The sequence below is a fragment of the Trichomycterus rosablanca genome, chromosome 17 (genome assembly GCF_030014385.1).
Source record: "Trichomycterus rosablanca isolate fTriRos1 chromosome 17, fTriRos1.hap1, whole genome shotgun sequence".
Taxonomy (NCBI): Eukaryota; Metazoa; Chordata; class Actinopteri; order Siluriformes; family Trichomycteridae; genus Trichomycterus; species Trichomycterus rosablanca.
The window spans coordinates 11,263,916-11,288,211 of NC_086004.1; the positions used below are offsets into that span (position 1 = coordinate 11,263,916).

Genomic DNA, 24,296 nt, shown 5'->3' on the forward strand with positions numbered 1-24,296 from the left:
GGAAATATGAAAGCATAAAAGCAATGAATCAATTAAACTGTTTATTATAAAGTCTTACCAAGATTTCAAAAATAAAAAGCAATGTTAAAGGAAGTTAAATCACCTGCAAACATCTAAAAATTATAAAGAGCTGAATGAATTCCAAATAATTACCAGATTATAAGGGTATGGCCTTGAGGTAAAGTATATGGTGCAGAGCAGAGTAAATTCAAAACCAAAACAAATAGTGTTCCTACATTCACTGTTTCCTCTAAAGCTCGAAGCATGGACTCCACTAGACCCCTGAAGGTGTGCTGTGGTATCTGGCACCAAGATGTTAGCAGCAGATCCTTTAACTCCTGTAAGTTGTGACGTGGGACCTCCATGGATCGGACTTGTTTGTCCAGCACATCCCACAGATGCCCGATTGGATTGAGGTCTGGAAAATTTGGATGCCAAGTCAACACCTCAAACTCGTTGTTGTGCTCCTCAAACCATTCCTGAAGCATTTTTGCTTTGTGGCAGGGCGCATCATCCTGCTGAAAGAGGCCACAGTCATCAGGGAATACCGTTTACATGAAAGGGTGTACATGGTCTGCAACAGTGCTTAGGTAGGTGGTACGTGTCAAAGTAACATCCACGTGGATGGCAGGACCCAAGGTTTCCATACAGAACATTGCCCAAAGCATCACACTGCCTCTGTCGGCTTGCTTTCTTCCCATAGTGCATCCTGGTACCATGTGTTCCCCAGGTAAGAGACACACACACACGCGGTCATCCATGTGATGTAAAAGAAAATGTGATTCATCAGACCAGGCCACCTTCTTCCATTGCACTGTGGTCCAGTTCCGATGCTCACGTGCCCATTGTTGGTGATGGACAGGGATAAGCATGGGCACCCTGACTGGTCTGTGGCTGTGCAGCCCCATACGCAACAAACTGTGATGCACTGTGTATTCGGACACCTTTCTATCAGAACCAGCATTAACTTCTTCAGCAGTTTGAGCTACAGTAGCTCGTCTGTTGGATCGGACCACACGGGCCAGCCTTCGCTCCCCACGTGCATCGATGAGCCTTGGCCGGCCATGACCCTGTCGCCGGTTTACCATTGTTCCATCCTTGGACCACTTTTGATAGATACTGACCACTGCAGACCGGGAACACCCCACAAGAGCTGCAGTTTTGGAGATGCTCTGACCCAGTCATCTAGCCATCACAATTTGGTCCTTGTCAAACTCACTTAAATCCTTACGCCCATTTTTCCTGCTTCTAACTCATCAACTTTGAGGATCAAATGTTCACTTGCTGCACACACACACACATGTATGTATGTATTTACACACACACATAATACAGACCCATTCCAAAAAATTAGAATATTATGGAAAAGTTGATTTATTTCCATAATTCCATTCCAAGAGTTAAACTTTCATAGATTATAGATTCAGGGCCCACAATTTAAACGATTTCAAGTATTTATTTGTTTATTTTTACATAATTTGGGCTTCCAGCTCATAAAACCCACGAAAACAGGATTTCAAAAAATTTGAATACTGTGGAGAAATCAGCCCGCATGAATGTTTTAAACTGAGTGTGACACACTAATCACCTACTAAACTCAAAGCACCTGCACAGGTTTCCCCAGGTGTCATTAAATTGCTTCAGTTTGGTTCAATTGTCTCAGTTCAGTTCAATATGGGGAAGACTACAGACCTAACAACTGGCCAGAAGACCATCATTGATACCCTCCATAGGATGGGTAAGCCACAAAAGTTCATAGCTAAGGAGGCTGGCTGTTCACAGAGTGCTGTGTCCAAGCATATCAATGAAAAGTCTAGTGGAAGGACAAAATGTGGCAGGAGAAGATGCACCAGCAAAAGAGATGACCGTGGGCTTCAGCGGATTATCAAAAAGAGAAGATTCAAGAATCTGGCACAGATCCAGAAAGAGTGGAATGAGGCAGGAGTCACAGCTTCAAAAACCACCACATTCAGACGCATCCGGGAGATGGGCTACAACTGTCGGGTTCCTCGGGTCAAGCCACTTCTGAACCTGAGCCAACGTAGGAAGCGTCTCAACTGGGCCAAGGAGAAGAAGGGCTGGACCGTTGGCCAGTGGTCCAAGGTCCTCTTTTCCGATGAAAGTAAAGTGTGAATTTCATTCGGGAATCAAGGTCCAAGGGTTTGGAGGAAGACGGGTGAGGAACAGAACCCAAACTGCTTGAGGTCCAGTGTGAAATATCCACAGTCAGTCATGATTTGGGGTGCAATGTCTGGTGCAGGTGTTGGTAAACTCTGCTTTCTTAAATCCAAGGTCACCGCAACAGTCTACCAGAATGTTTTAGAGGACTTCATGATTCCTTTTGCTGAGGATCTGTATGGAGATGCAGATTTCATCTTCCAGCAGGACCTGGCCCCTGCCCATGCCGCCAGAAGCACCAAAGCCTGGTTTGATGCCCATGCCATCACAGTGCTTGACTGGCCAGCCAACTTGCCGGACCTAAACCCCATTGAGAATCTATGGGGTATTCTCAAGAGGAAAATGAGGGCCACCAGACCCAACAACAAAGAAGAGCTGACAGCAAGCATCAAGGAAATCTGGGCTTCCATAACTCCCAGACAATGCCACAGGCTGATTGCCTCAATGCCACGTCGCATCGAGGCAGTGATTAAAGCAAAGGGATCCCAACCAAGTATTGAAGATTGACATATCGTTTTGAAAGTACCATATTTTAATTGATTTGATGTGATCCTAAAGAAGTAGTTTGGCCTGATTTCTCCACAGTATTCTAATTTTTTGAAATCCTGTTTTCGTGGGTTTTATGAGATGGAAGCCCAAATTATGTAAAAATAAACAAATAAATACTTGAAATCGTTTAAATTGTGGGCCCTGAATCTATAATCTATGAAAGTTTAACTCTTGGAATGGAATTATAGGAAAAAATCAACTTTTCCATGATATTCTAATTTTTTGGAATGGGTCTGTATATATATACAGTGTATCACAAAAGTGAGTACACCCCTCACATTTCTGCAAATATTTCATTATATCTTTTCATGGGACAACACTATAGACATGAAACTTGGATATAACTTAGAGTAGTCAGTGTACAACTTGTATAGCAGTGTAGATTTACTGTCTTCTGAAAATAACTCAACACACAGCCATTAATGTCTAAATGGCTGGCAACATAAGTGAGTACACCCCACAGTGAACATGTCCAAATTGTGCCCAAATGTGTCAATATTTTGTGTGACCACCATTATTATCCAGCACTGCCTTAACCCTCCTGGGCATGGAATTCACCAGAGCTGCACAGGTTGCTACTGGAATCCTCTTCCACTCCTCCATGATGACATCACGGAGCTGGTGGATGTTGAACACCTTGAACTCCTCCACCTTCCACTTGAGGATGCGCCACAGGTGCTCAATTGGGTTTAGTCCATCACCTTTACCTTCAGCTTCCTCAGCAAGGCAGTTGTCATCTTGGAGGTTGTGTTTGGGGTCGTTATCCTGTTGGAAAACTGCCATGAGGCCCAGTTTTCGAAGGGAGGGGATCATGCTCTGTTTCAGAATGTCACAGTACATGTTGAAATTCATGTTTCCCTCAATGAACTGCAGCTCCCCAGTGCCAGCAACACTCATGCAGCCCAAGACCATGATGCTACCACCACCATGCTTGACTGTAGGCAAGATACAGTTGTCTTGGTACTTCTCACCAGGGCGCCGCCACACATGCTGGACACCATCTGAGCCAAACAAGTTTATCTTGGTCTCGTCAGACCACAGGGCATTCCAGTAATCCATGTTCTTGGACTGCTTGTCTTCAGCAAACTGTTTGCGGGCTTTCTTGTGCGTCAGCTTCCTTCTGGGATGACGACCATGCAGACCGAGTTGATGCAGTGTGCGGCGTATGGTCTGAGCACTGACAGGCTGACCTCCCACATCTTCAACCTCTGCAGCAATGCTGGCAGCACTCATGTGTCTATTATTTAAAGCCAACCTCTGGATATGACGCCGAACACGTGGACTCAACTTCTTTGGTCGACCCTGGCGAAGCCTGTTCCGAGTGGAACCTGTCCTGGAAAACCGCTGTATGACCTTGGCCACCATGCTGTAGCTCAGTTTCAGGGTGTTAGCAATCTTCTTATAGCCCAGGCCATCTTTGTGGAGAGCAACAATTCTATTTCTCACATCCTCAGAGAGTTCTTTGCCATGAGGTGCCATGTTGAATATCCAGTGGCCAGTACGAGAGAATTGTACCCAAAACACCAAATTTAACAGCCCTGCTCCCCATTTACACCTGGGACCTTGACACATGACACCAGGGAGGGACAACGACACATTTGGGCACAATTTGGACATGTTCACTGTGGGGTGTACTCACTTATGTTGCCAGCTATTTAGACATTAATGGCTGTGTGTTGAGTTATTTTCAGAAGACAGTAAATCTACACTGCTATACAAGTTGTACACTGACTACTCTAAGTTATATCCAAGTTTCATGTCTATAGTGTTGTCCAATGAAAAGATATAATCAAATATTTGCAGAAATGTGAGGGGTGTACTCACTTTTGTGATACACTGTATATATATATCTCCCAGCTTGTTCATTGGGGTTAGAGTGCAGAGTACATATATATATATAATATATATATATATATATATATATATATATATATATATATACTGTATATATACACACACACACACACACACACACACACACACACACACATACATACACACATACACACATATATATATACAGTGAACACCGCTTCCAACCCAACTTTGCAGAACTCTAAGAGTCTTCTAAGGACAAATTGTGTTCCTCACAACACAAAATACACTTAAAAAACTCCCAAAATCTCAATGTCATAGACGCTAAAATTCACTACTATACATGAATAATAAACACTTGTGAACTTTTGACGTTTCATGACTAGTGTCAAGTCAATATAAATTTTTTTTCACAATGGAATCTGACAATGGATTCAGAGTCAATATATATATATCCCATAATCAATGTGACAGAAATGTTGAAGATAAGTACTTGCTCTATTTTCTATTCATATTATCTATTTTCTAATAGCATACTTTACAGTAGGGCTGGGCGATATGATCAGAAATTTGTATCACAAGATTCTGACGGTTTATGTTTTTTTTTTTTGTATGACTGGGACTTTTTATATGTCTGTGGCTTATTCTACTGTCATAAGTACATAGAATAAAAAACATTTTAATTTCACCATGTATATAATAAAGGTTTTGAGTACTATAAGCTTAGCCTCACATAATGGCACAATATATGATGGCTTTAGTAAACAGTTGGAATATATACAATTTTTATTGTTTATTTAATATTTTGTACAAGTATTGTACAATAACCGTTATCTCTTCCTTTAACAAATAAAACCACGTTTGTAAACTCTACTGTACAACTTGACAACAGGTCTGTTGTTGAAAAGTGGACGACTTTAATTATCTCCGCTTCCAGTTTGCTTAGAACGTTGGTTTAGCAACTGACCTGAGGTATTTTCAATCTGTAAGACAAACCTGAAATCCACTGTTTTAATTATTGCTCTGAAAGCTTCTTTCTCGACTGTCTATAGATAAATATCATACGATTTGCTGCCTACTGAATCCTACAGCTGTTGTATTAACTATGCTACAGTATGGCGGTATTCAAAGACGGTATACCGAATGTACCATCATACCGCCCAGCCCTACTTTACAGTCAGTTAGATGACTGTGAGTCAGTTGTGAGACTTTTCATTTATAAGTGGACTCATTTCAGCCAAGGTGAAAATCCATGATAAAACAGTGACAAAAAACCCCCAAACAAAACAAAAAAATACTTTCCCAACCAGTAGTTTCTATTAGCTCACCTGAAATGGCAGGTCAGTGTTGCTATTTCCAATCTGATTGACATTGGGCAGTGAACCTCCATAGCACTGAGCACGATTCTGGCCCAGTTGCAAATACTGGGTCTTCTGTAACTGCAGCTGTGCAAAATAAAAAAGCGCATGAATGAGTGCCAGAGTGAATGACCAAATGAATGCATGAATGAACAAAAACTGAACTTAAATACCATTATGATCACAAAATCTGATGCAAAGCAAGTGCAAGTGGCAATCAGTGGAGTTTTTGCTATGTATACCAACCGAAAGCATTGTGTTGGGTTACAATCAGTAACTATGGTGGGGCATGAAATAAAGCATGTCTGCATTTCTGGCAGAAGTTTTAGAATGAGAAAGCAGTATTAGATCCTGGCTTCGCCTGGCAAGAAAAACTTCACACCAAATACACTGCCTGGCCAAAAAAAGGTCACACACTCTAATATCTCGTAGGACCGCCTTTAGCTTCGCTGTGGCATCGTTTCCACAAGCTTCTGCAATGTCACAACATTTATTTCTGTCCAGAGTTGCATTAATTTTTCCCCAAGATCTTGTATTGATGATGAGAGATTTGGACCACTGCGCAAAGTCTTCTCCAGCACATCCCAAAGATTCTCAATGGGGTTCAGGTCTGGACTCTGTGGTGGCCAATCCATGTGTGAAAATGATGTCTCATGCTCCCTGAACCACTCTTTCACAATTTGAGCCCAATGATTCCTGGCATTGTCATCTTGGAATATGCCCGTGCCATCAGGGAGGAAAAAATCCATTGATGGAATAACCTGGTTGTTCAGTATATTCAAGTAGTCAGCTGACCTCATTCTTTGGGCACATAACGTTGCTGAACCTAGACCTGACCAACTGCAGCAACCCCAGATAATAGCGCTGCCCCCACAGGCTTGTACGGTAGGCACTAGGCATGATGGGTGCATCACTTCAGCCGCCTCTCTTCTTACCCTGATGCGCCCATCACTCTGGAACAGGGTAAATCTGGACTCATCAGACCACATGACCTTCTTCCATTGCTCCAGAGTCCAATCTTTATGCTCCCTAGCAAATTGAAGCCGTTTTTGCCGGTTAGCCTCACTGACAAGTGGTTTTCTTAAGGCTACACAGCTGTTTAGTCCCAATCCCTTGAGTTCCCTTCGCATTGTGCGTGTGGAAATTCTCTTACTGTCACTATTAAACATCCCTGAGTTCTACTGTTGTTTTTCTACTATTTGATTTCACCAAACGTTGAAGTGATCGCCGATCACGATCATTCAAGATTTTTATCCGACCACATTCCTTCCTCGAAGATGATGTTTCCCCACCGTCCTTCCACTTTTTAATAATGTGCTGGACAGTTCTTAACCTGATTTTAGTAGTTTCAGCTTCTCCTTAGATGTTTTCTCTGCTTGATGCATGCCAATAATTTGACCCTTCTGAAACAGATTAACATCTTTTCCACGACCACAGGATGTGTCTTTCGACATGGTTGTTTAACAAATGAGAAGCTACTCACTGCATCAGTTAGGGTTAAATAACTTGTTGCCAGCTGAAACATAATCACCCATGAAGTAATTATCCAATGGGAGGCTCTTACCTATTTGCTTAGTTAAATCCAGGTGGTGACCTTTTTTTTGGCCAGGCAGTGTATATTAGACATACTGTAGCCTGAGATCCGTCCATTAGGGTCAATAACAATACAAAGAATAAAATCTGGGCATGCTGTAGGTTTGAATTAAACAGTCAAAGTAAGTAGGGCTGCATAAAAAGTAACCAAGCAGATGTGCAGCACATCTGTAGCCCATTTTGTAGAGCTGCATCCACACATCACTCTCCGTGTGCTCATGTCATTATATTAATTGCGTTCATTAAATCAGAACGCGTATCATGACATTTCACTCGGGTTATGCTTTGCTCTAAATACTAAATCGATGTTATGCTCGGTAATCGTGCGTTCTGCTCGGGGGCCGTGATGGTCAGAGTTGCTGTGCCAGCTAGCGCCGCTGTGCCAATCGGAACCGAGACGCGCCTCGAAATCACGACCGTGGTGAGAAAGTGGGCACGTACCCGCGCTGCTCGAGTGATGCTGAGGTCTTTCATGACTTCTTCGAACGCCGCCGTCTCCTCCGCCTGCTTCTGGTTATGCAGCGCGATCTTTTCGCTGAATTTTCGCGGATTGTTTGAGGTCGCCATCTTTCGTTCTTCTCCAAAACAGACCTTTGCGCCAGACGTGAGCGGCGCCGTCACTTCGTCACCGCGCAATGAATTCTGGGCTTTGTAGTTCGCGCTTAGTGGCACGCGCTGGAAATGTAGGTCGCACTATGCTAAGCTAGCACAAAAATACACTTTAGACTTTTCTATTTTTTTGTTGATTTTAACGTCTGGTTTTACACACTTGGTACATTCATGACAGAAACGGTATAATTACTCGTTTACACAAGATTGATACGCTCCAATTCACCTGACTTCATGGCTGTGGGAGGAAACCGGAGCACCCAGAGGAAACCCAGGCAGACTTGTGGAGAACATGCAAACTCCACACAGAATGGACCTGGACCGCCCCGCCTAGGTGATCGAACACAGGCAAATACCCATTAAAAATGCATATAAGACACAGAAGTTTGTTCCCTGTAGATCATGCGTTATCTACAGGGGTTGGACAATGAAACTGAAACACCTGTCATTTTAGTGTGGGAGGTTTCATGGCTAAATTGGACCAGTCTGGTGGCCAATCTAATTGCACATTGCACCAGTAAGAGCAGAGTGTGAAGGTTCAATTAGCAGGGTAAGAGCACAGTTTTGCTCAAAATATTGCAATGCACACAACATTATGGGTGAGTTCAAAAGAGGACAAATTGTTGGTGCACGTCTTGCTGGCGCATCTGTGACCAAGACAGCAAGTCTTTGTGATGTATCAAGAGCCACGGTATCCAGGGTAATGTCAGCATACCACCAAGAAGGACAAACCACATCCAACAGGATTAACTGTGGACGCAAGAGGAAGCTGTCTGAAAGGGATGTTCGGGTGCTAACCCGGATTGTATCCAAAAAACATAAAACCACGGCTGCCCAAATCACGGCAGAATTAAATGTGCACCTCAACTCTCCTGTTTCCACCAGAACTGTCCGTCGGGAGCTCCACAGGGTCAATATACACGGCCGGGCTGCTATAGCCAAACCTTTGGTCACTCGTGCCAATGCCAAACGTCGGTTTCAATGGTGCAAGGAGCACAAATCTTGGGCTGTGGACAATGTGAAACATGTAATGTTCTCTGATGAGTCCACCTTTACTGTTTTCCCCACATCCGGGAGAGTTACGGTGTGGAGAAGCCCCAAAGAAGCGTACCACCCAGACTGTTGCATGCCCAGAGTGAAGCATGGGGGTGGATCAGTGATGGTTTGGGCTGCCATATCATGGCATTCCCTTGGCCCAATACTTGTGCTAGATGGGCGCGTCACTGCCAAGGACTACCGAACCATTCTGGAGGACCATGTGCATCCAATGGTTCAAACATTTTATCCTGAAGGCGGTGCCGTGTATCAGGATGACAATACACCAATACACACAGCAAGACTGGTGAAAGATTGGTTTGATGAACATGAAAGTGAAGTTGAACATCTCCCATGGCCTGCACAGTCACCAGATCTAAATATTATTGAGCCACTTTGGGGTGTTTTGGAGAAGCGAGTCAGGAAACGTTTTCCTCCACCAGCATCACGTAGTGACCTGGCCACTATCCTGCAAGAAGAATGGCTTAAAATCCCTCTGACCACTGTGCAGGACTTGTATATGTCATTTCCAAGACGAATTGACGCTGTATTGGCCGAAAAAGGAGGCCCTACACCATACTAATGAATTATTGTGGTCTAAAACCAGGTGTTTCAGTTTCATTGTCCAACCCCTGTATTTCTCCTTATAAATCCAACTAGACTATTGGAGAAATGCTTTAAAAACAAATGGTTGTTTGGTTGTTTGTTTATTAGGATTAGGATTTTAACGTCATGTTTTACACTTGGGTTACATTCTTGACAGGAACGGTAGTCATTACACATCTTGCGCAATTTAGTGTCTTCAGTTCACCTCACTGCATGTCTTTGGGTTGTGGGAGGAAACCGAAACACCCGGAAGAAAACCCACGCAGACACGGGGAGAACATACAAACTCCACAAAGGACGCGGATTGCCCCACCCAGGGATCGAACCCAGGACCTTCATGCTGTGAGGCGACAGTGCTACCCACTTAGACACCGTGCCGCCCCTAACAATAATGAAAGAAAATCTTGCTTTTGTGGTTTGGATTATTGTCCTGTTGAATAAACATAATGCGCTCGGGTTTCAGATCACACACTGATACCTTGGTATTCATGTTTTCTTTTTGAATGTTAAAGAAGAGAGCATAATTCATGGTTCTGTCAATTATGGCAAGTTATTCAGCCCCTAAAACAGCAAAACATCTGTGCAGTATCACACTACCATGAATAAATGATGTTCTGTTTGCATTACATTAGGTATACAATGAGCACAAGGTGTTACTAGACCCAGTCTTTTCCCTCAAAAAGCTTAGGGATCATCAAGGTGGGTTTTTTGGCCAGTTTGAAAAAAGCCTTTATGTTCTTCTTGCCTAACTAGGCAATGTTCACATTAAAAAAAGATGACACTATTTTATATTTATTACAGTGGGTCAACCCATTAATACTTTTAATTAAAGCAGTAGGAAATCTTTCCCTAAGCATTAATCAAGCTTCTTAACATTTTTGTGATCTATCCACTTGAATTCTTTAATTATTATTCTTTAAGGCAACATGTATTGGTACAGTAAACGTACAAAAACATCATCACACAAATAACAGGCAAAAATAAAGAAAGCAGACCAGTGCTACAGACAGACAGCATATGCAGCAGCTTAGGATATTTTAAAGCATGTAACAAAGACAATAATACAGACTGCAATTAGCTATTACATATAATGACAATTTTATCTGAACAACAATACAGAACATACACATACAACTACATTGTGTCTAAATGTATTTATAATACTAAAATAAGAATGGGCAAGTCTAAGATGAAGGTAATTTATGTAAAAAAAAAAACAACAACAACACAGTAGAGGTACTGCAGCATTTACAGACTTACGTACAGTAAAGTTAAAATAAATAAAAACCTTTTTTATTTAAAAAAATGTTTTTGGTACATACTGGGCTGCCTAAAAACAACCAAGCATGATTCTGAGTAGCCTACATGCTAATAATAGGTTAATTAAATACAGTTTTACGAACACAATAATAAGTTTAATGTTATTTAATGCCCTTCCCATTCACCAGATCTGAATCCAATTGGGCATCTACACTGTATTAGTAGGATCATCAAAAGTGGCTGGTGGGTATATAATTAGCAGAGTTTCCATGCCAGACGAGCCTGAAACTTCTCCTTTTTAAGTCATCTTCAAATTATCCGCAAATGACGTTCAAGTTGTGCATCAGATCTTTAACATTATATAAGACATGCAATTATACTTTAAGATTGTGCAGGGGTAGCTTAGTGGTTAAGGTCCTGGTCTTGAATCAGAAGGTTGCTGGTTAAAGCCACACCACTGCCAACTTGCCACTTTTGGGCCCCTAAACAAGGTCCTTAAACATCAATTGCTGAAATTGTATTCTAAATGCCCTAAATGTAGGATTAATATCCACTGCTTAATATCACTTAATTTCTGTACTGGATGACAATACTCACACAATCTTACCAGAAAAATTTGTCTCTAGGTAGAGATGATCTACAGATCAGACAAGGGGTGAGTAAATCTACAGATAAAACTACTGCTTGATTTGTTTGGTTGTCCATACTAAATTTAATTTTAGTATGGACCAATTTCTTGCCATTTATTGAGTGCACACACTGACATTTACATTTTAGGCATCTACAGACACTTTTATCCAAAGCGACTTTATAGACAATACAGTTACATTACACAGTCTAAGTCAATTGAGGGTTAAGGGCCCAACAGCAGCAACCTGGAAGTGGTGGGGCTTAAACCAGAAACCTTCTGATTACTACTCCAGTACCTTAACCACTAGGTTACGGCTTGATGTATTTATTTATTTATTATGATTTTAAACGTCATGTTTTACACACTTCGGTTGCATTCATGACAGGACAGGTAATTACTGGTTACACAAGATTTATCAATTCATTTCTTTTTAAATGTCAAACACAGTCATGGACAATTTTGTATCTCCAGTTCACCTCACTTGCATGTCTTTGGACTGTGGGAGGAAACTGGAGCTCCTGGAGGAAACCCACGCAGACACAGGAAGAACATGCACACTTCACACAGAAAGGACCCGGACCGCCCCACCTGGGGATCGAACCCAGGACCTTCTTGCTGTGAGACACACTGACTTAATCACATCTTAAATTGACCGCTATATAACATTATTGTCTTAATGTTATATTTGCCAATATTTAATAATGCACATTATTAGCCATTTATCCAGATTATCCAATTACCCCGATTGCATCACGCTTCACCTCTACCGATACAACCCTTCACTGCTGACTGAAGAGCCTCGCAACTGACACACGCCCCCTCAGACACGTGCGCAGTACCGACCGCCTCTTTTCACCTGCACGAGGCGAAATATATATGCGAATCAGCCTTGTGTACAGAGAGTCACACCCTGATCAGCATTATTCCCCAACTCTGCGCAGGCGCCATCAATCAGCCAGCAGGGGTCGTAATTGCACCAGTTATGAGGAAACATTTACATTTACACTTTCAGCATTTAGGAGACGCTTTTATCCAAAGCGACTTACACAGTGAGCGGAACACGATGAGCAATTGAGGGTTAAGGGCCTTGCTCAGGGACCCAACAGTGGCAACTTGGTCGTGGCGGGGCTTGAACCGGCAACCTTCGGTTTACTAGTCCAGTACCTTAACCACTGAGCTATCACTGGCCCTTGTCCGGATGGCAAAACCTGGTCCGGATGGCAGAGCTGAGATTCGATAGGATGTATTCGAAATCCCAGCTCTGGTGTGCTAGTGTATTTTACCACTGCGCCACCTGAGCGGCCCTTGAGTACATTTTGCTAATTAATACATATAACAAAATGAAGGATTTTGGCAATGTTGTCGTCCATATTAAATATTTATAATGTTCTGGCCGCTCAGGTGGCGCAGCGGTAAAAAACACGCAGGAACCAGAGCTGGGATCTCGAATACATCGTATGGAATCTCAGCTCTGCCTACCGGCTAAGGCTGAGCTGCCACATGAACAACGATTGGCCTGTTGTTCAGATATGGGAGGGACTAAGCCGGATGGGGTCTCTATCCCATGCTGGCTGATTGATGGCGCCTGCACAGAGATGACAAAAGAGTGCTCTCAGGGTGTGTCCTCTCTGTACACAACGCTGAGCTGCACTTCACTCGTCAAAGTGCAGGTGATAAGTTGCATACAGCTGCTGCCCACGTGTCGGAGGGGGCGTGGGTTAGCTTCGTTCTCCTCAATCAGAGCAGGGATCGGCATTGGTGGAGAGGAAGCATGACGCAATCGGGCAATTGGACGGGCTAAAAATGGAGATAAAGAGGAGAAAATGCATAAAGAAAAAATAAATAAATAAATAATATATATATATATATATATATATATATATATATATATATATTTATAATGTCAAACACAAAACACAAGTTATTTCGCTAATGTAAAAGATACAGTCCTTAAACACTGCTAGCAATTAGCAATGTTTAGCTGGTATTATGGAATCGCATGTTATTAAAGCCAAGCCCTTAGAGAAAAATGCTTTAAGTCAGAACAAGAAATGAATTATTTAGTAGTCTCTGGTTTAGTCATAGACACTGCTGTACATCTTCAACTGACTTTATTATTTTTACAATCAGAAAACCAGAATCAAGCAGACTGTTCATTAGCTAATGTTAGCAGTTAGCGGTAACAGCAGATTTTGACTGTTTTTGCAAGTGGGAATTTATAAACAGCATATAAAAGCAACAGAATATTCAGAAAGCATCAAATCTTAATTATACATATTAAAACTGTTTTAAGAGTGTTGAGAATTGTAGAATTGTAGTTGTGCTTAATGTAACGTAATTTTCTTTAGAAATTAAGAAGTGCTGGCCTTGTGCTAATGCTAAATTCAGTAAAAAAGGTTTTAATGCACAAATGTACATGGCAGTAGTGCTTTTTTGGGGGGATGGGGGGACAGATTTAAAATTAAAATATGTATGGTTTTCTTTTTTCCCTTAAAAACAGCTGTCACATCGTAAAACCATACCTAAATCTTTGGAAAATATGACAGAAGACACCAAGCACACTGATGTCCTGAAGTAAAATTATTATATAGACCGATCAGCCATAACATTAAAACCACCTCCTTGTTTCTACACTCACTTTTATCAGCTCCACTTATTACTGACTGTAGTCCATCTGGTTCTCTGCATGCCTTGGTATTCCCCTTTCATAATGTTTTTCAATGGTCAGGACCCCCACAGAGCAGATATAATTTTTGGATCATTTTCAGCACTGCAGTGACACTGACATAGTGGTTGTGTGTTAGTGTGTGTTGTGCTGGTATGAGTGGATCAGACACAGTAGCGCTGCTGGAGTTTGTAAATACCGTGTCCACTCACTGTCCACTCTATTAGACACTCCTACCTAGTTGGTCCACCTTGTAGATGTAAAGTCAGAGACGATCGCTCTTCTATTGCTGCTGTATGAGTTGGTCATTTTCGAGACCTCATCAGTGGTCACAGGACACTGCCCACGGAGCGCTGTTGGCTGGATATTTTTGGTTGGTGGAATATTCTCAGTCAAGCAGTGACAGTGAGGTGTTTAAAAACTCCATCAGCGCTGCTGTGTCTGATCCACTCATACCAGCACAACACACACTAACACACCACCACCATGTCAGTGTCAGTGCAGTGCTGAGAATGATCCACCACCTAAATAATACCTACTGTGTGGTGGTCCTGTGGGGGTCCTGACTATTGAAGAACAGGGTGAAAGCAGGTTAAAACAAAGTATGTAGAGTAACAGATGGACTACAGTCAGTAATTGTAGAACTACAAAGTGCTTCTATATGGTAAGTGGAGCTGATAAAATGGACAGTGAGTGTAGAAACAAGGAGGTGGTTTTAATGTTATGGCTGATCGGTGTAAATCTTCATATTACACACATTTAGGTAATAGTTTGTGCAAGCTGAGCAAGTCGACAAACAGCTTTCATTTCACAGAGAAACAGCACAGTTAAACGACACCATTCTGTTCGTGCTTGTTCACTACACATTAAATAACCCAAAACTTTATTACAGCATCCAGTTTTGTCACAGTTACCTGAATGTTGTATGATTTAAGACTGTGGTGATCAGTATACATTCAGATACACAAGAAAAGCTTTTATTTAGGACTTTGTTCACTTCACTAAGCAGTAATACTATAGAGAATAGAGATGTTCAGTCACTTCATTGTACTCCTCCATTAAGCAGTCACAGTGAATATTGAAGTGCTGCCGGCACTCGGATTTGCAGTGTTGTATATTCAGGTAAAGTGCATTACGAAATGTCGTAAGTGCATTACGAAATTTTATGTAGCTCACAAAGGAGTGTGATGGAAAGAGAAGTCATTTCACCAGGGTAAGTGCACATTCTCGCAATTCAAATCTCTCAAAATGCATCTAAATGACATTTAGGAACCTTGTGTGCTTTGAATTAAAAAAGGAACACTGTCAGAGATTAGACTTAACCCACAAGAACAAACAACCAGTGCTAATACGAGGGATCTTCAAAAAGTTTCCGCACTTTTATATTTTGGTTGGAAACGGTGAGGGTGGGAAGAGTTAATAATAAGGAGTTATAATTGTTCGTGTCTGAGTGACGCTTATGAGAGGCGCTTATAGTCCGGATTTAGCGCCATCTGATTTCCACCTTTTTGGACACTTAAGGAAGCTTTAAGGGGAAGAAGATTTTCATGTGATGATACTGTGAAAGCAGTGGTGCATCAGTGGCTACACGCTCAACCAAAAACATTTTTGCTGATGGCATTAAAAAGTTGGAATGACGCTGAAAAAAATGCATCAGAAGGCGACTGTAGAAAAAAGATGTCATTTGTTTTTGACATTCTTTAATAAATAACATTAAAAAAGTGAGGAAACCCTCGTTAAAGGTCGCATCTACTATGGTAAAACCTAAATACTCTCCCATTTTTGTATGCCGTTCAATTAAGTAGATTAAAAGGTGCATAGTGTAGGTCAGGTGCAATTTATTCACACAAGCTGAATGTAGTTTAAGAGATGGACCTGTAATAAGAGATGGACATGTCCAGCAAAAGGAAGCAATGCAATTGTTGGCAACACAATGTGGGTCCAGCAATGCAAAGCACATAGTTACACATAACCGAACTACAAAGGTGGGTGGCACGGTGGGTAGCACTGTCACCTCACAGCAAGAAGGTCCTGGGTTCGATCCCCAGGTGGGGCGGTCCGGGTCCTTTCTGTGCGGAGTTTGCATGTTCTCCCCGTGTCTGCGTGGGTTTCCTCCGGCAGCTCCGGTTTCCTCCGACAGTACAAAAACATGCAATCACTGAATTGTCCTATAGGTCAATGGGTGTGTGTATATGTGTGTGTGTCTGCTCTGCGATTGACTGGCACCCCATCCAGGGTGATACTGTGTGCCTTGTGCCCATTGAAAAACTGGGATAGGCTCCTGCACCTCCCCGTGACCCTAATTGGATAAGAGGTTAAGACAGTGAGTGAGTGAGTGAGTGAACTACAAAGTACATGCCATGTCATTTTATGGCAAGATTGGTATTATGTTTGTCTGCTTATTTTATGTTGTCTTAATAATTTGGGCTATTTTATATAGAACAACATTTAGGGATAACAACTACACTTCCTCTCACTCTTTTTATTTGCATTGTATATATTGTATTGTATTTTATTGTTTGCACTTGTGTCCTGTTGCACCCTGGTCCTGGAGTAACGTTATGTACTTGTATATAGCCGAAATGACAAAGTCTCTTGATTCTCTTAAATCTTCTATTAATTACAGTATTTGTTTTTAAATACAGAAATACAGATTATTTTAAATACAGTACTTGTTGCAATCAGCTGTCCTATTTAACTGTTTTACATCATCTGGGGAATAAACATACTGGACTAGTTATCAGAAGGTTGCTGGTTCAAGCCCCATCATTGCCAAGTTGCCACTGTTGGGCCCTTGTGTAAGTCCCTTAACCCTCAATTGCTTGGATAAAAGTGTCTGTTAAATGCCACAAATGTAAATGTTAATAAATCCATTCTGGTCTGGCCAGATACCAACAGATACCAGCATGTGTGGCAGAGGGTGTTGCACGGCCCTTTGTGCTGTTGTTCGTGCTGTACGTTTCGCCAGAGTACACAGTGAACTCGAGTATATCCAAACCTGGGAGCAAAAATAAATAAAAGACCGCCCAGTAACTACCTGACCACACCCACTTCGCAAAAATTCCTATGCCAACATTGCATTTCTTGTGTGACTGGGGCCTGACATGATACCAGCCGCAAAGGGTTCTTATATGAAGACGATGAAAATTTAAAAGTAATAACATATTACTTCATGAGAGGTTGATCCTTTAAAAAACAGTTATTCACTACAACTGTAATGAAGCAATGCAGAACATATTACTTCATGGGAGGATGCCAGATCCTCCAAAAACCTAACAGTCATGCACTGCAGCTTTAACGAAACAATGAAGACACTTTCTTGTGTGACTGGAGCCTGACATTATACCAGCCGCACAGGGTTCCTATATGAAAGCTGCTTAAAATGGAAAAGTAATAACATATTACTGCATGAGAGGTTGCCAATTCCTCCAAAAACCTAACAGTTAGGCACTGCAGCTTTAATGAAGCAATGCAGAACATATTACTGCATAAGAGCCAAATCCTTCAAAAACCTAAGTTATGCACTGCAGCTTTAATAAAGCAATGCAGAACATATTACTTCATGAGAGGTTGCCAGATCCTCCAAAAACCTAACAGTTACGCACTGTAGCTTTAACGAAACAATGAAAAAACTTTCTTGTGTGACTGGAGCCTGACATTATACCAGTCGCACAGGGTTCCTATATGGAAGGTGCTTAAAATTGAAAAGTAATAACATATTACTGCATGAGAGGTTGCCAATTCCTGCAAAAGTCTAAAAGTTACGCACTGCAGAAAATGTCTTGTGACTGGAGCCTGACATTATACCAGCCATAAAGCGTTCCTATATGAAGTCGCTGAAAATTGAAAATAAATAACATATTACTGCATGAGAGGTTGCCAAATCCTCCAAAAACATAACATTTATGCACTGCAGCTTTAATGAAGCAATGCAAAAACTTTCTTGTGTGACTGGCGCTTGACATGATACCAGTCGCAAAGGGTTCCTATATGAAGTCGCTGAAAAGTTGCCAAATCCTCCAAAACCCTAACAGTTACGCACTGCAGCTTTAATGAAGCAATGCAGAACATATTACTGCATGAGAGGTTGCCAAATCCTCCAAAAATCTAGTTATGCACTGCAGAAAATTTCTTGTGACTGGAGCCTGACATTATACCAGTCGCAAAGGGTTCCTGTATGAAAGGTGCTTAAAATTGAAAAGTAATAACATATTACTGCATGAGAGGTTGCCAAATCCTCCAAAACCCTAACAGTTACGCACTGCAGCTTTAATGAAGCAATGCAGAACATATTACTGCATGAGAGGTTGCCAAATCCTCCAAAAACCTAGTTATGCACTGCAGAAAATTTCTTGTGACTGGAGCCTGACATTATACCAGTCGCAAAGGGTTCCTGTATGAAAGGTGCTTAAAATTGAAAAGTAATAACATATTACTGCATGAGAGGTTGCCAAATCCTCTAAAAACCTAACAGTTATGCACTGCAGCTTTAATGAAGCAATGCAGACAATTTCTTGTGTGACTGGAGCCTGACATAATACCAGCCGCAAAGGGTTCCTATATGAAGTCACTGATAATTGAAAAGTAATAACATATTACTGCATGAGGTTGCCAGATCCTCCAAAAACCTAACAGTTTTAACAAAGCAATGCAGAAAATTTCCCATCACTGAATAGATTCGCTAATTGACGTACAAGAATATAAATTACATTGAAGAGAAGAACAAAACTATGTCTGATGTTCAAATCCCAGATCACTGGCTGGGCTGTCATCGCTGTGTGGCAGTCTGAGGCAGAATTATAGGTGTACAAGCAATTCCAGCAAAAGATTCTGGAAAGTGCAGATCCCTCTCCCACTCATCCATGTCAGTGTTATAGACTTGGACTATGCTTGTGACATTATTTAGGTGCCAGTTGTATCCTCCAACAACGTAAATCTTTCTGTCTAATAAGCAGCAGCCAGCCTCGGACTGACCCGCACGCATCGGGCTAACTGTGGTCCATTGATCCGTTTCTGGAACGTAATACTCCACCGCCAGCACGTCGAAGCAGCGGTCAGCGTGGTCTATTCTTCCACCCAGAGCGTAGACACGACTATTCAAGCTGATCATAGCATGCAGCACCCGTGGCTCATTCATCGGGCACTTGAAGTCCCACTGATCAGTGGCGGGATCGTAGCAATGAAGTGACTTCTTGTCCTCTACGGAAACTCCATATCCACCCGAAATGTAGAGTCTGTCTCCACATGTCGCCCCGGCATGACCCCATATCCTCCTCTTCAGCGACTCCACGTACGTCCATTCGTTTTTCTTGGGGCAGTAGCACTCCACAGACGACAGGCTGCCGGATCGATTGCGCCCCCCCGTGGCGTAGAGCTGCCCTTGCAGTACGTTGAGCTGAAACTGAATGCGGCTCTCTTGCATGGGCTTGATGCGCAACCACTGGTTCAGGTGCGGATCGTAACGGAAGCAGACGTCCACCGCACCTTCGCCGCTACGGTACTGAAGGTGCTGGCCGCCCACCACGTAGACAAAATTATCCAGAACGGAAACGCAGGCGTGGCTGCAGCCCGCCTCCATGTCAGTCAGTTCTTTGAACTGCCTTGCTGCACTGTCAGCCATATAGTACACTTTACCGCTCACAGTTCTGTCATTGTCGGTGTACGGTGTGCCCCCGAAAGCGATGAGAGAAACGACGTCAGAGCGGATGACGGTGCGAGGGGACTGCATCTCGTGCTGTCGGAAGGGAAGGATTTGATAATTAAAGGCCTCAAGCAGATACTGCCTACACAGCACGTCCTCTACCATGATGTCCACGGTCTGGACACGATCCACCAGCTCAGAGGAGCGCATAAGAGGGAAGCGGACATGCCTGAGCACTTCGTTCGCGATGGGCCGCCGAGACTCGTCGTGCCGGAGCCAGCGGACAGCAGCGTGGAACAAATCGATCTCGCTGCAGCCCTTCAGTTTGTTACTCTTCAGGAAGAAAAACAGCCGTTCCATGGGGATGTGCAGGAAGTCCTCCTCTTCCGCGATCTGTAGGAAGTGGCGGAACGTAAACGCGTCTACAGACTCCTTTAGAGAGGACAGGTTGAAAGCGGAGGCCATCTGTCCGATGTTCAGGCAGGTCTCGACGCTCATGGCCGATTTGAGGAACTCTTCGCAGAGCTCGACGACCGGTACCATCTGCAGAAAGACGGCCGCGCCGAGGACATCCTGGATACAGTCCAGGTCGAGAGTGACCTCTGAACTATAGGCAAAATCAATGATGTGCTTCAAGCCACGAGCTGACAGGCCTTTCAACTCGATCGAGTCCTGGTTTGATTCCTTCATCCCTCCGGTAAACATAGCTCTGAAAAACAATTAAATGCAAATGAAAACACGACAAGTAACCTTAGCACACAACCCAAACATGTGGTCATGGGGGCATTAAGTGTTCATTTGTAGGCAAAGAATATTAGCCATAACATTAAAACCACCTCCTTGTTTCTACACTCACTGTCCATTTTATCAGCTCCACTTACCATATAGAAGCACTTTGTAGTTCTACAATTACTGAGTGTAGTCCATCTGTTTCTCTGCATGCTTTGTTAGCCCCCTTTCATGCTGTTCTTCAATGGTCAGGACCCCCACAGAGCAGGTATTATTTAGGTGGTGGGTCATTCTCAGCACTGCAGTGACACTGACATGGTGGTGGTGTGTTAGTGTGTGTTGTGCTGGTATGAGTGGATCAGACACAGCAGCGCTGCTGGAGTTTTTAAATACCGTGTCCACTCACTGTCCACTCTATTAGATACTCCTACCTAGTTGGTCCACCTTGTAGATGTAAAGTCAGAGACGATCGCTCATCTATTGCTGCTGTTTGAGTCGGTCATCTTCTAGACCTTTATCAGTGGTCACAGGATGCTGCCCACGGGGTGCTGTTGGCTGGATATATTTTTGGTTGGTGGACTATTCTCAGTCCAGCAGTGACAGTGAGGTTTTTAAAAACTCCATCAACGCTGCTGTGTCTTATCCACTCATACCAGCACAACACACACTAACACACCACCACCATGTCAGTGTCACTGCAGTGCTGAGAATGATCCACCACCCAAATAATACCTGCTCTGTACTGGTCCTGGGAGAGTCCTGACCATTGAAGAACAGCATGAAAGGGGGCTAACAAAGCATGCAGAGAAACAGATGGACTACAGTCAGTAATTGTAGAACTACAAAGTGCTTCTATATGGTAAGTGGAGCTGATAAAATGAACAGTGAGTGTAGAAACAAGGAGGTGGTTTTAATGTTATGGCTGATCAGTGCATATATTTACGACAGTATGCTCTACCCACATATTCTGATGATTCAAACCATTACCAGAGAAAGTGCTCAATAACAGGAGGAAGTGCTCCATAAGTGCTTAAATAATTGAGTACAGCATATTGCATTTCAGTGAAACTCATCGACTTCTCTGTGCTGAACTAGAGTCGTGTTGTTTATTATAAGGCTTATGACTGTGTACACTGAAACTGCTAGAACAATAAAAGCATTTTTAGGATTGTTCACCACAGAACGCAGCACTGTTTTGTCCTTGCTTACATTATTGATTAAAGCGTATCCGATTCCAGGAACACGTATTTATTTTCAATGCTGAACAATAGTAACTCAGAAAATAACTGGAAAGCCCAACGTACTGGGTATTATCCGAGTCCTTACCTGAAGTAGTCACTGCAGGAGGCCAACACGGCTTTGTGAACCTGGAAGCGCTGGCTGTTAATGGCCAGCTCTACGTCCAGTAACTGGCCTTGTTCTCGTAGAGCGGAAAGGCCCTTGAGAAGAGCGTTACTGTGACTTGGCGCTGAGAACGTGCAGCGAAGAGCGCTGTTCTTATTGTTAGCCATGCTGAAAAAGAAGAATTGGTTTCCATGAACGCTCTTTGTCTCTCTCCTGCGCTGTAATCCATTAAACTCGAGAAAGTCTCACTGATGTGTTTAAGCTGGACTCCCCAGCAACAGCTCTCTAGCTACTCAGCACAAACTAATATGACACCTGCAGCCACTTTCTTTTTAATTATTTAACAAAAATCAATTATTCACCTAAATAAATATAAATAACCAGGTTTTACATGACAACCAAAGGATTGCAATTAATATTAACAATTAATAATATTATTTGGGTCATGTGACCCAAATAAAAAATACCCTTAAGCTTAAAACAGAAATCTATCTGTCCAATCTTGCATGTCTTTGGACTGTGGGAGGAAACCGGAGCTCCCGGAGGAAACCCACGCAGACACGGGGAGAACATGCAAACTCACAGAAAGGACCCGAACCGCTCCACCTGGCAATCGAACCCAGGACCTTCTTGCTGTGAGGCGAGCCACTGTGCCGCCCATAAAAAAATAATGTACAACCCCTAATCATAAAAAGTTGGGACAGTATGGAAAATGCAAATGAAATAAAAATGCAGTGTTCCTTACATTTACTTTGACTTTTATTTGATTAAACCCAACATATTTCATGTTTCGTCTGATCAACTTCAGTTCATTTGTTAATATAGCTCCATTTCTGCATTTCAGGCCTGCAACACATTCCAAAAAAAGTTAGGACGGGGCAGTTTAGGGCTGTTTGTTTGTTTGTTTGTTTGTTTATTAGGATTTTAATGTCATGTTTTACACTTTTGGTTACATTCATGACAGAAATGGTAGTTACTCATTACACAAGGTCACAAGGTTATATCGAACACAGTCATGGACAATTTAGTATCTCCAATTCACCTCACTTGCGTGTCTTTGGACTGTGGGAGGAAACCGGAGCACCCGGAGGAAACCCACGCGGACACGGGGAGAACATGTATCTTTGGCAAAAATACTTGGCAAAATCCCCAAATCGTTTTTGTACCCAAGTCTAGTCGTGTCCAATTACCCTGATTGCGTCCTCTATTCTGATTCGACCCTTCACCGCTGACTGAGGACGCCTCTCAACTGACATACGCCCCCTCCGACACGTACAGTCAGTACAGACTGCATTTTTCACCTGCACGAGTCGAGTTCATACACTGTGCACTGTGTATGGAGGGCCATACCCCCATCAGCATTATTCCTCAGCCCTGTGCAGGCGCCATCAGTCAGCCAGAAGGGGCCGCAGTCGCACCAGTTATGAGGACCTATGATCCGACTTTCTTACCCTCTAACCCTGAACAACAGCCAATCGTTGTTCATGCAGCCGCCCAGCCCAGTCGGTGAGGCAGAGCTGAGATTCGATACGATGTATTCGAAACCCCAACTCTGGTGAGCTAGCGTACTTTACTGCCGCGCCACCTGAGCGGCTTGACCAACTTTGGATCCTTACAGTTGTAATTTATATCTATTGGACGGGTGGGTGGTGGACTCAAGTGAATCGGATCACATTACTGAGTGACTCAGATTAACCCGAGTCCATAAAATGAACCGAATTGAACTCTTCTAGCGTTGGAGGCGGGGTTTAGACAATCTGTGGGCGTGGCCGCATCTGAGTTATTTATAACCATTTATAGCCAAATTTCTCAACAATTTACCGCAGACGCCAAATCTCATTAGTAGAACAGTGACTGTCCTCGGTTGTATTATTAACCACTTAACTGCATGTGACAACGCCACAGAGCATTACCATTTGTTAGTGCAGAGCTTAGCTTAATTGTGAACAGTCGCTAAAGGGACAAAAACATTATGATCATCCTTACCTGCTGTGTGCACGATTCATAGAGAATTCTCCACCATCCAGCTCCGCCATGTTCAACCCCACAGCTCACCATACTCATCATCATGTGTTCAATAAACGATCGCTGATCATCATATGTCCTCTGTAAATCATCCCATTACACTCAATATCCATCCTGTAGCTGCACACCGCTCATCACATTCATACAGCATGTGTTTATACGTGTACGATAGTTCCAAGTGTGCTCAGCGATACATCTACTAAAATAAACACATCTCCTCCATTAATGTGCTTTATAATCCAGCAGGGTTTGATCTGA

The 24,296-nt window shown here is 42.7% G+C and overlaps 2 protein-coding genes across 2 annotated transcripts in view; both read right to left on the reverse strand.

Moving 5' to 3' along the window:
* Positions 1 to 8,067, reverse strand: part of crtc1b (CREB regulated transcription coactivator 1b) — a 29,727-nt gene extending 21,660 nt beyond the window's left edge. The window contains exons 1-2 of the mRNA XM_063012630.1: positions 7,935 to 8,067; positions 5,871 to 5,987 (exon numbers count right to left, since the gene is read on the reverse strand). Of these exons, the coding sequence (XP_062868700.1) occupies positions 5,871 to 5,987; positions 7,935 to 8,060 (243 nt within the window). The 5' untranslated portion in view covers positions 8,061 to 8,067. The remainder of the gene's footprint in view (positions 1 to 5,870; positions 5,988 to 7,934) is intronic.
* An 11,000-nt stretch (positions 8,068 to 19,067) lies between these two features.
* klhl26 (kelch-like family member 26) lies at positions 19,068 to 22,151 on the reverse strand. The gene is made up of 2 exons (XM_063013030.1): positions 21,996 to 22,151; positions 19,068 to 20,649 (listed from the first exon to the last, which is right to left on the reverse strand). The coding sequence occupies exon 2, from the start codon at positions 20,643 to 20,645 to the stop codon at positions 19,068 to 19,070; it is 1,578 nt and encodes a 525-aa protein (XP_062869100.1). The 5' UTR covers positions 20,646 to 20,649; positions 21,996 to 22,151.
* Positions 22,152 to 24,296: the final 2,145 nt, after the last annotated feature.